Source organism: Astatotilapia calliptera, chromosome 17 (assembly GCF_900246225.1).
Source record: "Astatotilapia calliptera chromosome 17, fAstCal1.2, whole genome shotgun sequence".
In the NCBI taxonomy this organism is placed as follows: Eukaryota; Metazoa; Chordata; class Actinopteri; order Cichliformes; family Cichlidae; genus Astatotilapia; species Astatotilapia calliptera.
In genome coordinates, this window is record NC_039318.1 from 15,322,287 (window position 1) to 15,338,767 (window position 16,481).

Consider the following 16,481-nt stretch of genomic DNA (forward strand, 5'->3'; position numbering starts at 1 on the left):
AGTGTACTCCAGATTATGTGCTACAAACTTTCTTCGCTAAATTACGCAAATAACCACCACATGTGAATATTTGATTCTATAATGCAGAGGCTGTAGTCCAAAATTACCAGGAAAAAAAAAAAAAAGATGCCATGACCTTGACATTCCTTTACAGTATCATTAGACTTTTATTTTCTATTTACAACCAATTTGTTATATATAAATAAATTACATAATTTCCAGAAAAGATTTCAATTCAAGTGCATACAAGAGCTAAATGACAATATGTTGAGGTTAAACACAGTTTGACTCACTGGTCCAGAAACAAAATACAACGTGTGCATAATGAAATTGTAGACTGTTAGAGAATGGGCAGCAAATGCGGTTCAGTCGTCAGTGCCCATTTTGCCTTTGAAAGGACTGCAGACTGAATAAAAAGATGTACAATTCAGGATGTAAACAGCTCTTCTTACAGTATTGCAAAAACTGACGGAACAAATGCTCAGTCTATCCAGGAATTTATGTCAATGGTCCTTGAATGGAGTTAAAACACACAGCACGGTCTAGAGGTGCCTGAAGACCATCGGGCTCGTTTCAGGCATTGCTGATGACTATAAGAGCAGGAGTAGCCGTCTGCTGACTTGTCTCACACATGATGCTCTGCTCAGATGGCTTGGCAAACACTCTGGGAGTGTTGAGATTGTAGACTCCCGCCTGAAGGAAACAGGCTTGCAGTGTTAGACACAATACCTCCTTGGGCTTTAGCTGCAGCTTGTACTGGGACTGACCCACCCAAGCAAATGAGCTGTGGACCTCCAGGGACTCTGGGCTGGAAGAGACAAATAGAAGTGTTATGTTAAAAAACAAGTACTTTTGGAAAAGAATGCTACATTTAAGAGGTCACAACTTATCACCTGATATTAGAAAAATGTGTTATTTTGACCTCATGTTAGAAACCATCTTCACATTCTGCCTCAAGTATCTGTGGTTACTGTTGGATCAACTAACCAAAGAAATGCTTGCTCTTTGACTCAATTTGTTCACACAGTTCAATGGAGTCTTGATGGTCTACTTTTTCAGTTATTGAGGCCCGTGTACTGTTGGGAACACTATAAGCTTTACATCCTGGTCCTAATGTGTGTATCACTGCAATTTAATTGAGATGCTCTATAGAGAGTTGACTTCTTTCAGTTGTCTACTAGTGGATACTCAACCAGGATGCATCACAGGATAATTAGGAGCTACAACAAAGGGTTTGAATACTTCTGTGGCTCAGATTTTCTACCATTTTCCCCCATGGTCATTCCGAGTTCAATCTAAACTTGAGCTAAATTTTAATTATAAAAAATATATCTTGAGGTAATATGAAAAATAAATACTTTCTCAAGCCACTGTATGTATCAGCTGAATTTTATACTGAAAAAGAGCAACGTCAGTCTTATTTAAGTGAAATCCACTGTCCACAACAGTTTTGTCTCCATTTTCCTTACAAAGTAATCATGTGAGGAAGGAACACATGTTGTTTTAAGAAACCTACCTGCTGCTTTTGTGTCTTAAGTCAATGATGACATCTACCTGAGCCAAGGAGCAGTTGGACAGAGTCAGAGTAACTGGCACCAAACAGAGACTAGGCACAAAGAGAAACGCAGCTTTTTATTAACAAAAAAAATATTTGCGAATAGGAAAAATTCTAAACAAACAATAAAGGTCTACAAACAGAGGATGGGATGGATAAATGTAATAATGCTAAATACTGCCAAACATGGTAACATCTTATTATCCTGTCTTAGGATGGCACTGAAAAACTGCTCTGTGCATGTGGTTATTATAAGCCGCACAACTAATTTTTTAAAACTGCAAGACATTATTTCTAAAGAGCTTCACTTATCACTTTATTTTTAAAAATCCAAACAAAGCCAAACAGTCCCAAATAATCGGCCACCATCATATCATAAAAACCCATAGTATCATATATTTGATCCTGAGTTTGGATATGTGAGACAGAATAAAATCCAAGCTCTACTATAGGTAAGGCTTAATGCTCCTTTGTGATAATGCTTTATGTGCTTATAGCTATATCAAAACACCCTGAACCTTCTCTTATGTTGCTATAGACAAAGGCTGTTTAAGGAGCTTCCACTGAATATGTACACTGACCTCTTTTGACTCTCCATATGTTTAATTGTGTAACCATCACTGCATACCATTAACCTTTAAATCGTCTTTCTCCTATATTGTTATTTGTCCTCTCTCTTCTTTCTACCTCACTCTCTAACCAGCTAGCAGCCTTTTGCTTTACTAATTACTTTGCACAGTCTTCTTTTTATTTTCCAGCAGTAAAGATGACAAAATAATCCTAAACTTGAGAAAATAAGGAGATCACATAAAATTTGAATGTTTTTCCTCATTTGGTGGTTCTTAATGGTTATGGTTACAATAAAGACTTGCAAAAAGGAAATCTGTGTTGGTCTAGGTGCCTAAGGGTCTTATGCAGACCTTCAAAAGAATTCATTTCCAACACAGTGCCAAACAGAATTGATGAGATAATTTAGTTCAGCCTGGAGTAACTTCTTGAGTTTAACTTAACTCTATGGATCCCAGGGGGCTTTCCTAGTGTGAAAGCTTTTTTTTAAAGCGAGAGCTATACATTAACCTTTGCTCGTAGTCTGTCCCATCTCTTATCTGAAGAATACGTTTCTAAATCTGATAGAACATTTCAGAGAGATGCACCTGTTTAATAACCTTTTGTAATCACTTGGACCAAACATTGTGTTAGGAAAAACAACACGCCAGGTGCCTCACCTTTCCTGCACAAATGGGTGTGTGCAGGTTTCAGGGTAGTGTAGATTGGTTTTGATGAGCTGACAAAACTCTGCAGAGGGAAGAATGACTGGAGGAGGCAGGTCTGATTTAAACTTGAGGAGCACCATCTCCTGAGCTTCCTGAAGATGAACACACATACACTATTAAAGAAGACTTGCTCTAACAAATAAAAGTAATCATACCAGCATTATATAAAATATTTAAAACCCTCCTGAAATAAAACATTATATTAGCTTTTGGGCTTAAAGTTCTGCATTATTTCTAAGAATAATCAAAAGTGGGATTAAGTTTAGGTTTCTTATGCTGGTTTTATTTTAGAAAAATAGACTAAAAACAAAGAGCTTGCGGTACCTCCTTAGCAGTCAAAGAAGTGGCTTCTTTTCCGATGGTCTGCAGTGCAACATGGAGTTGGCCCTCCAGGATAAGCTGTTTGTTGTCCTCAACCACATAAGCCTAGTTAGACAGACATGCACAAAATGGTTATTGTCCATCAAAATATCCATCCAGGGTTAATATGATCTAATGTATATTGCACATTTAAGAATGATCCCTTAATGAGTATGAGCATGTATGATTTCATTGGTGGTGGTGACTTGTATTTTTGTTTTTGGTGTATTGTTCTTTTATCTTATTTTCTGGCAATCAATCATTGTAACTACAGCGCCACTCACTGGTGGAAGGAAAAAAACACTAAGTGTGAGAAAGAGACTGTAGTGTGGATAGCAGAAACCAGCGTGACGGAGAGAGATTAAACTGCCAAGCAAGTTGAGAACAGATGCATTTATATTATAAACCTTGTGTCCGACTCCAGCCTTTATGGTTAAAATCTATCCTGATTACTTATGAATGAGGATTTGACCTGATTTTTGTTTGTTTTAGCCGAGTGGACAACTTTGCTCTGTGAACCTGTAAAACTGAGATTGTGAAACCGTGATAGCGAGCCACCCCTAAGATAACTATTCCTGCTGGATCAACTTATATTCAAGAGATAAGAACACATTTCTAAACTGTGGTAAGACTACACCATCATTTCTGTCACTGCTACGCACAGAGGACTTAACTGTATTTTTGTTTTCTTCCATTATTTATTTTTATGCTGCAATTTGGATGAATAGATTAATGTGCATTAGAAATTCTCTCTATATATTTTTGTGTGTTTTATATCCCATAAAAAAGCCAGCATTTAAACATTTACAGTAGTCTGGATTTTAGGATCTCCAGTTATAAACTGCTCTTGCAAACCGAGACTCTGGTGCTCGCTATCTGTAAATATCTACAGTGCTACACATCTATCCATCCATGTATCACTAAACTCTCTTACCTTCCAAATGACAATTATGTTGAGGTCCAGCTCACTGCACTCCTTGGCAATATCTGTCAGGTCTGAACTTCTGTTCTCAGTGGGTACAGAGCCTTGACTCTTGCTGACTGATGATATCCTGGATGATGCTCCGTATGCTTCCTGAGTTTCTAACGTCAGGCAGCGGAAGAAGAAATCCCCACATGGTGTGGTAGAACTGATGATCTAGACAAAGACAGCACCATTCACTCTCTATCACTTAGACCCTCTCTCCATGCAGGCCAGTCAGTTAAAGGAAATTTAAACATCGACACAACTGAACTTCGCCAACGTTCCTCCTTAACTCAGGGATACATTAATAGATGACTGTTAGACAGCATATTGAATTAAATAATGCTGCTACATCACTGTTTTCTTGACAACACATTTTCAATTCCACAAAATTCAGAAAGAGTTACTGTTTGTTAAAAAGCTTACATAGAAGTAGGCAAACATTTCTAGATGGTTCCTTCTAGCTTTAAATTTGTTTTACAACAAACACGAGGCAAAAATGTCTTGATGCATGCTCAATCATCCAGATAAGGAAATCCCAAAAGGTTGATTCTGTTTATCTGGACGTCGAGTTTTCAGTGGGAGAAACGTTTCGTCAGTCACCCAAGTGACTTCTTCAGTCTCAGCCGACTGCAGGTCTCCCCAACCTTATGAACAGTAAATCTGCACAATAACTGAAACCAGCCTACTGAGTAAATGTAAATATCCCAGCTGGACATTTGTCAAAGCTGGGAAGGCTCCTAAAGAAAGCTCCAGGTGATCAAGGAGAGAAGGACAACTGCTGCCGAAGTGAAAACCTTTAGCGATCCCTTATCTGTCAGAAATATCGGAACAGTTGAGACACATTTTCTCTAAACACAGCATCCCTGTGGCTTTTAACCCCAAAACATGTTACACCAAAAACTGGTGCACCCCAAGGATCGGGTCCCCCAACACAGAGTAATATAGTATATGCTGTGAAGTGCCAGGAGGATTGCCAGGATTTATACATCAGGGAAACCAAACAAACTCTGGCGAAGCGGATGGCACAACACAGAGAGCTACCTCATCAGGCCAGGACTCTGCAGTCTATTTACACCTACAGGCCAGTGGACACTCTTTCAATGATGAGGATGTAACATCCTGGACAGGGAGGAATGCTGGTGTGAGTGCAGAGTCAAGGAGACCATTTACATGAAAAGGGAAAGACCATCTCTGAATCGAAGAGGGGGCCTAAGGGTACATCTTTCACCATCTTACAATGCTGTGATTGCAGCCGTTCCCCAACTCTGTGAATGGTGCTCATGGCCATTGTTCAATAGGCTTTGATCAGTGGTTGTTGATCGTTGGTCATGACAATTTGCATATTAATGATCAAGCTACTGACCTCAGAGCACATTCTTCTTTCAGTGGTTTCAGTTATTGTGCAAATGTACTGTTTATAATGTTGGTGAAACCTGCAGTCAGCTGAGACTGAAGAAGTCACTTGGATGACTGACGAAGCGTTTCTCCCACTGGAAACGCTTCGTCCAGATGAAAATAATCAACCTTTTGGGACCAAACAAAAAACATCCCCAAAAAACAACTATGACAAAGCATGAGAACATACAACCATAACAGAAAATTGTATATTGTGAAGTGTATGTTCTACTCACCTGTTCATTTCCCATACTCAGGTCTGAAAAAGTGTACTTCTCTACAGCCTTAGAGGTAGCTAGAAATAACAGACAGAACTGTGAAATTCATGCTCACTGAAAATGGCCTAACTGATGGGGTTTGTTTTTTCACTAAAAGTACCTTCACTGGGTTTGCAACGTGTGGCCCTAAAACACAGCTTGGCTCTTTCTCTGCTGCCAAGTTTACATTCTGAAGGAGAAAAGGAAGAAAAAGACAAGTTACGATCCACATCAATATCCAGTTTCTGTCTGATTTCTTTCATTTAATCCATTATTAGACTCAACTCACTTCTCTCACAAATATTAAAGAACTCACCCACCACTTTAATCACACGCTAGATCTCGTTCTGACATATACCAGAGACACTGAAAATGAAACAGTATCCTCAAAGTGCTGTAACTAAGTTTAACCATATAATCCCTCCTTTAATGTTCGCCTTTGACAGTTATACCAGGAAGTCAAGTACTTCTGATTTGGGGGTTTCTTTTTCAAATGATCCACAGTCTCCACAGTCACGCGCAGTGACGATGTAAATGTATTAAGAAGATAATCCGACCTCTGTACAACTAGATCAGATAGCTGCTCCACACTGTTGGCACATGGCATTGAAGAAGAAAACAGTGGAGATCACTTGTATGGTGGAAAGAAAATGACATATCACTAATTCAAAACACCTTCATGTAGCCTGGAAAAAAGTTTGTTGTTCATAAAAAAGTCCTGCATGTTACTGTCCCTCACTAGTTAAAGGAAATAACATTAGGTTTCTCTTGATGTCATCCATATAAAAGAAGTGCTTACTGATTACTCTGTTCTACAGACTATATCCATTGATCTAGTCATTGGTAGTCAGTGGTACTTGCTGGCAACTTGTGCAATTTCCTTAAAGTTGGCCTCTAGTGTTGTTCATCAGGATCCATGTGTGAGACATTGAGTCGTAGGATTTCTTGCAATCAGTCCAGGTGGTGTACAGACTGGTCACAGTCTGATCTTACAGTCTTAATTGACTGCTTTATCTGCTAGTAACTGGTATTTCTGCCATTTCACTCATGTATTGAGCTATGTGCCTGTTCATGTTAGCAGCTATGATACCTGACCGGAGCTTCGATGTATTGCTAATATACTGACTGATCCCTTCTGGGGGATTATTTCCAGGTGCAACTCATCCATTAGCAGCTGGTTCATTTATAAGTGTAAGTCTAAGTGTATTTTTGTTTTCTGACAGTGTAGTATTTTATTCTGTTGTATATAGTATGTTATTCTTATTATCTTGTTCCATTGTTTTTCTTAATTTTTGCTACTGTAACTTTGCACTGTCCACTTTCTGCTGTGACACAAGTTTCCCACGTGTGGGAATAATAAAGGTTTATCTTATCTCATCTTATACTGCCAGGCGCTCATGAATGCCGTTAGCTTCTTCAGTAGGTAGGCGTGAATCATGTTGGTGACTGGTGCTGTCCAACTGTTTATGATTCAGACTTTGTCTTGAATGTCTGGCCTCCTGTATGGGCAGCTTGCTGTACTTCTCAGACATTCCTTTCTTAATCACACCTTTCTGCAGCTCTAATAGTTGGCTAACTTCTCTTAGTGCTGCCTTGATATTGGCCTTCAATCTCCTTCTCCATGGAGAGGTCTGCTCCATGACACTGTTCATCTTGTAGCCAAGGATCTCAGTGATCACTGCTGCTGTGGTGTAGATGTTCCACTTTCCCAAAATGAAAGTGAAAGAGGCATGATTTTGAACCTCTGAAGGAGATCTAGCTTCATCACAAATAATTAAAATTCATGGGCACAGGACCGGTCAGCTGCTGCTCTAGAAGCAATTGTTTTTAATGGGTTGAATCTTTGAACTTCACCATAGAAAATTATATTCATCAATCATGCTAACACTGTATGGAGAAACTGAACTAGCCCATTAAATGAAATGAAGCACAAATCTCCTGGTGTACCAGACCTCACCTTTATCCTTGTTCGGGTTGATGTACTTGTGAAGGCGCCAATGTTGGCTGCTACTCGAGACCTGAACGATGTGGAACTCTCGCACACCACCTTCATTCTGTGAGAAGAGTAATGTTCAATCGTTATTTGTGCAGCAGGCATGATTTAACTATGTAACTGTGTGTGCTATGCTGAGCATCTCACCGTATTGATGTTCTCCACATCAATAAAGACAAGGGTTCCACTACTGCCTTTTTCATCCAGACAGTGATGTGGAGGAACACTGCTGCGACAGGCTGATGCCTGTATGCTCAAAGACCGACTAGCACAGATAAATACTGTGTGGCGCAGCACCCGGTGACTTTACATGCGGAGAGAGGGAAAAGAGAAAGCCTTATTGTTTTTTCCCAAGGATTATGAGAACTTTCAGCACAAACATACACAAACCTGAACTATGGCTTGTGCCATTATGTGACCCCACACACAGCAAACTAAAAAAAATAAATTTCTTTGTTAAGGTCACAGTCCAGTCCGTGCGTACCCAAAACAGCCATGTTTAATCCAGATAAGGATATGATTTATAGACTTTGTCACACAGAACGTGTAAAGAACTTTGTATACATTACATAAAAGTTATAACCTGGTGATATTAAATGATCAAAGTATTTGATCCCCTACAACCTAGGCAGAGTTCTGGCTCACAAAGATCAGCTGCGTGCCCATGTGGCAAACAGATTTCAAACAATTCCAGATTAACTTGTTGCACCCTTGTCCACTAAATCAATTCATTCACACTCCAAGCTCTCCACCACAATGGGCAAGACCACAGAGCTGTCAAAGGATGTCGGGGACAAGATTGTACACATCCACAAGACTGGAAGAAGCAAGAAGCTTGGTGAGAAGTTGACAAGTGCTTGTGTGATTAATAAGAAATATAAAACACCTATCGATGGTTCTCAACTGAAGCTTTATACAAGATCTTGCAATAACAGGATGAGGATTATCATGAGAAAGGTGATATATCATCCCAAGAATACATGGGAGAGATTTGTTGATGACTTAAAGGCAGTTGGGAGGAGAATCACCAAGAACACCATCGGTAATACACTACTCCATTATGAATTTAAATCTTACAGCACCCGTGAATTTGCCCTGCTCAAAAAACGGCACAAGTACAGGCCCATCGCACGCTTGCCAGTGAACATCTAAATGATTAAGATAAAGCATTATAATCAGATGAAACTAAAATCGAGCTCTTGAGCAACTTGAACCACCTTATTTGGAGGAAGAGAAAAGCTGAGTATGACCCAAACGTGGATGACTTCAATACACTACGGGACAAGGTCATAGCACCTGCACGGCTGTGGCTCCAAGCAATCAGAATGGTACTAAAATGTGACGTCATCAGACTGCATGCCACCAATTGGCTGGTCAGTGGCGTCGTTCGATGAGTCATGAGAGTGTTTCGTTCACAAAATTCAAAACTGCCATTTTTTTTTGAAACGGCAACAAGGGAAAGGGCCCGAACAAACAAAATCCAACACAAACACCAAAACAAACAAAAACAACTCCGTGATCCCCTCGACTCTGATCAAAAGCCACAGACCGAGCAGCAGGTATATTGTTGCCTTGACGTCCACCTTTGCTATAGCATTTGTGTCGCATACTAATTACATCACGGGACGCTCGGACACGTTGCTATATCAATGACCACGCACATTAGGTGATACTTGATCTAAGTTGAATTGTGGTGAGCCGATCTGAGTAGGTACTAATGGAAAAAGGGCTTAAAGTTTATGAGTAGCCAAGCCAATCTTCTTCCTCCGTCCTATAGAAAATCTGTAGAGGGAGCTTAACTTCAAGTTTCTTGAATGCTGCCTGCCTGGAGTTAGAGTTTCTGTAAAGAAGAGTGGGTCAAAAGCACCGTCTTGCTGACAAAGCACTTTGCAAGCAAGGGCTTCTCCAAAAAAATACTAAATCATGTTTTGCTTGGGGACCAAATACTTGACATGCAAATAAAATTATAAGGTTTATGTAACGTGTTTATTTCTAGAATGTTTTGTTGATATTTTATCTCTCTCCATTAAAACTATCATTTCACATATAGACTGTTTATTTCTTTGTAAGTTTTCTCTTTACAAATTCAGCAGGAGATCAAATAATTATTTTCCCACGGCTACATGACCCTTTTCTTCACTGGTGCCCCGGCACTGAAATAATCTACTTTTTGTCAATATAATCAAAAAATACATACATAGAAGTATTTTTCAATCCTTAATTTATGTAAGTTACATTTCAGGCTGATCATGTTTCTTTGAAAAATACTAATATGTTCCAAGAAATGATATGTATGCCTACAGGTCAGTTCACAAAAGTGCTTAATTTTCAATTTTTACCTTATCTTGAGTCCTTTCTCTGCGCTCTCATAATAGAACAGAAAGTTGATTTCATGGACTCCCTCCTGGTCTGGTCCTCTCAGCCAGAGAGGCAGCTGAGTGGACTGCCCTGGTTGCAGGATGCTGCCATCTATTGGAATTTCTATCACACCAGATGGCTGTCGGAAATCATCAGCTGAAACCAGACTCTCAGTGGCTTCTGAGGCCCGCTGGAGAGGTGTGGCCACGGTTTTATAAGGTGAACAATTTTCAGCTGACGTCGGGCTGAGGGGTGTCGTGGCCTGGCTGCCAAAGGTGAAGAAAGCGGCGTGTGTGGACACCACTCGCAGGCCACACAAAGCAACACCGCTGACATTACAGAACTCAACATATGCTTTTCGGATTTCGCCACACAGCAGAGCAGTGGGAAACTGCAGGAAAAAAACCTGACATACAAACACACACACAGAGTAATAAACAGAAAGCAATACTGCAGCATCACCACACATAAGTGAAACTACACTTGAAAGCATAGATATTCAAGTAGAGGTTCATTGGAAGCCTGTTTTAAAAGCCCAGCTGCTACTACTAATTTCTAATTATGCTAATTTGTTACACATGTTTCAGATCATCAAATTTAAATATTAGACAAACAGTAAACAATAAAACGAAAATGCAGTTTCTGGTAGAAGATTTAATTTATAAGGACAGAAAGCTGTCCAAACCCACATGGCCCTATGTGAAAAAAATGAATGTCCCACAGCTTGAATCATTCATTAACAGTAATAAACCAGACCTGTTGAATCAATAAGTCACTTCAATAGAACATGTCTAACAAATTTAAGTAGGCTAAAACATCATCATGCAACACATCCTGTCACGATGTCAAGAAACTCAAGAACAGATGAGAAAATCATTGATATCTATCCACCTGGAAAGACTTAAAAAGACATTTCTAAGGCTCCAGCCAACAATAATGGAGTCATTATCCACAAATCAAAAAAACAAAATGAAAAAAATAATAATTCTTTTTCACAATTGTTTTTTAATAGTTCATCCATCTGGACAGGAGTGTTGACTGACCAGTAGCCAGTATGTGTCTGTTGAGCCTTATTTGAAACAAGAACTCTCGACTGTGTCTGTAGTGTAGATGTCATTTTTTGGATTTGAACTGAATTCTGTGACAGATATTCATAATATATATGATACAGCCTGTCAAAAAACTAACATTGCATGTTACTGTCGAATTAGATATGTTTGTCCGTTAGATCCATGTGTATGTGTGTTTATAGTTTCTGTTCTCTAGCAAAGCTTGCTAGCATTATTTCAACTTCAAACTCTACCCTCCCATCAAAGTTTTCCCACATCTGACTCCATAGAACTAACATAGAAAAAAATGTTTTCAACATGCAGAATCTAAAACCCAGTAAAGTGATTTCATGATGACTACATCCATGAAGGTTTTCAGAATAAGTCCTACCTCCATCAGGGGCATAGGTGCTGTTATGATGGGATTCAGACGTCGATCAGGACCATGACGAACTGACATCTTGTCCTCTTTGGTCAGATTAAGACGTGGGCCAAGGATGTTCAAGTCCTGTTTCCCACGAACCATCAAATCTAGAGTCTGCTGGTCTGTAAACAAGAGGAAATCCATATGGTTTCTAACTGGCAGCAAGACAAAAAAAAAAAAAGTACAACATATTGGAATTTTATTTATTTATTTTTTTAAATACCATGTAATGCATAATGCAAATGGAAAAACATTCTGTCTTCATCAAATAATAATAAAGCATATGAGTTGACATGAGGTCAAATTTACCTTCAGTGCTAGAAGCCATTTCGCCAGAGGAGCCTGCAGCCAGGTTGTACACTACACCCACAATGTTCAGCTGACCAGTTCTGTGTGGCAGCAGCTTGAGTCGGGCCTGAGATCAAAGTGATCAGCACAAAATAACTGGATTTCTGTTTAGCATTAGGTATTTGTATATGTCATGATGCATGCTCAATCATCCAGGTAAGGAAATCCCAAAATGTTGATTCTGTTCATCTGGATGTTGTGTTTTCAGTGGTGTTTGCATTATGCATTACATTTTGTCACTCATCCAAGTGACTTCTTCAGTCTCTGCTGACTGCACGTTTCCCCAACCTTGTAAAGAGCACATATGGGCAATGACTGAAACTAGCACCGCTGGTAAACAATGGGTTGCGATGTCAGTTTCTTGATCATTAATATGCAAATTATCACAACCATTTATCAACAACCACTGATCAAATATAAAATCTTAGAAATATGGTATCTAACCAGATTCTTACTCTGGATAGCATTACCTTGGCCTCCAGTAACACTGTGAGGAACCTTGGAGTCATTCAATGCACATATTAAACAAATATGTAGGACTTCTTTCTTCCATTTGCACAATAAAAATTAGAAACATCCTGTCTCAGAGCGACACTGGAATAACTAGTCAGTTTATTACTTCCAGGCTGGACAACTGTAATTCATTATTATCAGGATGTCCTAAAAACTCCATGAAAAGCTTTCAGTTAATCCAAAATACTGTAACAAGAGTACTGACAGAGGCGAGAAAGAGAGACCATATTTCTCCTATATTGGCTTCCTGTTAAATCCAGAATTGAATTTAAAGTCCTGCTCCTCACATTCAATGTCTTGAATAATCAGGCCCCATCTTATCTTAATGATCTTGTAGTACCATATCACCCTATAGACCACTTTGCTCTCGCACTGCAGGCTTACTTGTTGTTCCTAGAGTATTTAAAAGTAGAATGTAGGCTCAAATTTTACATTTCAGTAATGGTAAAGGTGAGCGCTGTCATGCACTGTGAGAAGTTTCCTGGTTGAACCCAGACTGGGGCCTTTCTGTGTTGAGGCAGAGCCTTCATCTTTAAGGCCCCTCTTCCATGGAACTGATCAGTGGTCATGGCAACTTGCATATTAATGATCAAGGAACTGAACTCACAGCCCACTGTTTGTCAGTGATGCTAGCTTCAGTCATTATGCAAATGTACTGTTTATAAGGTTGGGGAAACCTGCAGTCAGCTGAGACTGAAGACGTCACTTGCATGAAATGTTCCTCCGACTGAAAACGCTACGTCTAGATGAACAGAATCAACTTTTTTTGGATGAAGAGAGTACAGTACAGTACAATTAGTATCTAGCAGATATTTTAAATACTCTCTACGATTTTCTGAGGCCAATGTGAATACTTTTTGAGCATCAAAGGCCTATTTCACCAAAGTGCATTCAGTTTGTGCTGTCACTTTTATTCGCCAAAACAGAACGCACAACACTAAAACTGAAAAGATTAAACTAAGCTGTACTTAAGATATGCTTAATGCTCACTGGCATTAAGCATATCTTATTGTACAATTTCACATGAAAGATTATCACTATGTGTAACCTCCTTCCTCATGTGAATGCAAACACATGTTGTGACTCTCTTTGTATTTCCCAACACTAGGTCAGAATTGTTAAAAAATGTAGCAGCATTATGAAACAGAAAAGATTATGAAAAAAGATCCATGAATTTACATTTAGAGACCAGCTTACCATTTTGGTCTCCTCTGGACCCAACTGAAACTCCTGGATAGTCTCAGAGGTTACAATATCATCTTTCTGTGTCATCTGCAAGAGGAAGCATATAATGAACAGATTAGAGAAAAAAATAAGATTAGACCTAAAAACAAGGTGAAAATAAATCACAGTTCCTAAGAGCATATTTGTTCATGTTGCCCACCCCTACAGCCGAGGTCTCCTCATTGGTAATGGTCTCTTCTGTCATCTCCTTTGATGAAGATGAACCGTCAACAGTAAACCTCCACAGGAGCGAGAGGCTTGACAGGGCCAGAGAAACCTTCAAAGGATTCCTGAATGTCACCTCCACTATGATTGGCTCTGTAAAGACAAAGAAGATTGCATAGCGTGTGGGCACAATTTATTAGACATGGGATGGCTCAAACTTTACATTTCAGTAATGGTACAGGTGAGCGCTGTCATGCACTGTGAGAAGTTTCCTGGTTGAACCCAGACTGGGGCCTTTCTGTGTTGAGTTTGCATATTTGTATTGTGCCTTCATAGGTTTTCTCTGGGTACTACAGCTCAATCCATACATGCGCGTTAGGTAACTGGTAATTTTAGCTTGGCCACGGCAGTGACATTGGTAAAGTGGAGAGAATAAATACTATATGAATATATGGTTAAATGTGGCTTGAAGTATTAAGTGCTTTGAGTTGTCAGGAACCAGAAAAGCACTTATAACATTTTAAAGTTCCCGTGTTAGTGCTGAACACATCTTACCTTCAACCACAGCCAGGGGATGACGGAGGTTGTCTGTCTGACTGTTGAGGCAGCACTGAGTGGGCTGAAAATTTACTGGGACAACACCCCCATTTGCAGACGCTACAAGCTGCTCTTCTAGATGGCACCACATGGCTGACAAATCCTGGTCAAACTCCTGGTCCAGTGACACGTGAGTGGCTGCCTGCTTTTCTCCTGAACAGATCAAATATCAGATTAAATACAAACCAAAAATGCAAACCACTTAATTTTGCTGTAAAAAGTCTGACAGTAAACCTCTGCTCGGGTATGTCAGCATCCTATGTACACTCTACATTTTCATGTTACGCTTTGCATTGAAAACAGGGTTTAGACAGGGTCCATAATGGTCATAATATATACAAATATTTGCAAACTGAACGCTAGTGTCACAAGAATTCTGGATATCTTAACTTTAAATGGACTCCTTCACAAGGTTTTCTACTTTTATTTTCTTGGTTAATAACAGATTATGATTCACACAAAACAAAAAAATCTAAGAAGCACTGAATTTATGTTTGTTTTTGTGCTGCAGCAGCCTGTATGCTTCCCATGTGCTTGTATGCATGCCTGACAACATTAGGGCATGAGATGACAATGAGACGACAGATAGTGTCCTGGGAGATCTCCAAGATTGGACCAGTCATCACTGACCTAGTGGTGACCCATCACTGGCCCATCTGACGCTGCAACCTGGGAGCATCAGATGGGCCAAAGCATGATGTCCTAGAAGTGTTCTATTGTATCTTGGTCAGGTTAATCTGGAGGGCAGGCCTATCATTTCCTTCACCCTCCTGGAACTGTTTTATATCCCAGCCACATGAGACAATTCATGCACTGGGAGGGACCCAGAACCCACTGCACCCCTGACAATAGGTCCAAGAATTTCATCCCAATATCTAATGGTAGTTAGGGTGCCATTGCCTTGTCTGTAGAGGTCGTGCATCTCTCCATGGATATGCGTCCTTAGACTATTACTGATCCATCAAACTGGTCACACTCAAAGATGTAATAGGCAGCAAAATGTTCTCCATGATTTCTCACATGTGCTCAGGGTGAACCTACTCTCATCTCATCAAAAAAAAGAAAAAGAAAAAAAAAAAAGACCCACAGGGTGCCAGTGGCAGACCTGGTAAATCTGGTATTCATTTCCACAGTGCCAGGCAGGTAAACACAGGGCCCACTAGAAGACATTGGGCTGCCAGGCCACTCTCACGAACTCTTCAATTTTGCCCAAGCAATCAGAAACAGACATCACACTGGTGGCCTGCTGGGGGCCAATTTGGCTCTGGTAGTGGTGATCCTGTTCCTTCTTGTACAAAGACGCAGATACTGGTCCTGCTGCCTTGTACTAGCATGTCCCGCTCTCCTAGAGTAACTAGCAACAGTGGGAAGGACAAACTCCTTGTTAGCAGTAAGAAACCTCTGGCAGAATCAGGTTTAGGGGTGAAGCCATCTACTGCGACCAGTTGAGAGTGAGGGGAGGAAGACTGAAAAAAGACGCACTATCGAAGAGAACAAAAAACTGATAAAGCCTAATGATTAAATGCAGAGTGGTATATAAACACATTAGCGAGGGGAAAAAACATCTAAAAAGGTGAGTGAAGAAGAAACACTCAGTGGATCATTAGAAGCCCCCAGCAGCCTAGGGGAGACAAATCAGGGTCACCTGATCCAGTCCTAACAATGGGCTTGATCAAAAAGCCGTAAGCCCAATCTTTAAAAAAAAAAAAAAAAAAAGAGCGGTTGTCCGTCTCCTGAAATCAAACTAACAGTTAGTTCACAGAAGAGGGGCCTGGAACCTGAAGGCTCTGCCTCCCATTCTACTTTTAAATACCACAAGTAAGCCCACAGTCTGAGAGTGAAGTCCTCTAGTGGGAGGTGCGGTACTATAAGGTCAATAAGATAAGATGGGGCCTGATTATTCAAGACATTGTACATGAGGAGCAGGATTTTAAATTTGATTCTGGAATGAACAGGGAGCCAATGAAAAGTAGCCAATATGGGCGAAATGTGCTCTCTTTCT

General features: G+C 40.0%; 1 protein-coding gene across 2 annotated transcripts in view; it reads right to left on the reverse strand.

Annotated features, from left to right (window-relative positions):
- Positions 1-143: 143 nt before the first annotated feature.
- Positions 144-16,481, reverse strand: part of trappc8 (trafficking protein particle complex subunit 8) — a 30,230-nt gene continuing 13,892 nt past the window's right edge. For both annotated transcript variants that reach the window (XM_026146031.1, XM_026146028.1), the window contains 15 exons: positions 14,438-14,632; positions 13,878-14,035; positions 13,691-13,765; positions 11,942-12,047; positions 11,600-11,754; positions 10,141-10,565; positions 7,949-8,105; positions 7,766-7,862; positions 5,930-5,998; positions 5,788-5,846; positions 4,124-4,327; positions 3,154-3,255; positions 2,782-2,921; positions 1,517-1,606; positions 144-808 (listed from right to left, as the gene is read on the reverse strand). In XM_026146031.1, the coding sequence (XP_026001816.1) occupies positions 574-808; positions 1,517-1,606; positions 2,782-2,921; positions 3,154-3,255; positions 4,124-4,327; positions 5,788-5,846; positions 5,930-5,998; positions 7,766-7,862; positions 7,949-8,105; positions 10,141-10,565; positions 11,600-11,754; positions 11,942-12,047; positions 13,691-13,765; positions 13,878-14,035; positions 14,438-14,632 (2,267 nt within the window). In that variant the 3' untranslated portion in view covers positions 144-573. The remainder of the gene's footprint in view (positions 809-1,516; positions 1,607-2,781; positions 2,922-3,153; positions 3,256-4,123; positions 4,328-5,787; positions 5,847-5,929; positions 5,999-7,765; positions 7,863-7,948; positions 8,106-10,140; positions 10,566-11,599; positions 11,755-11,941; positions 12,048-13,690; positions 13,766-13,877; positions 14,036-14,437; positions 14,633-16,481) is intronic.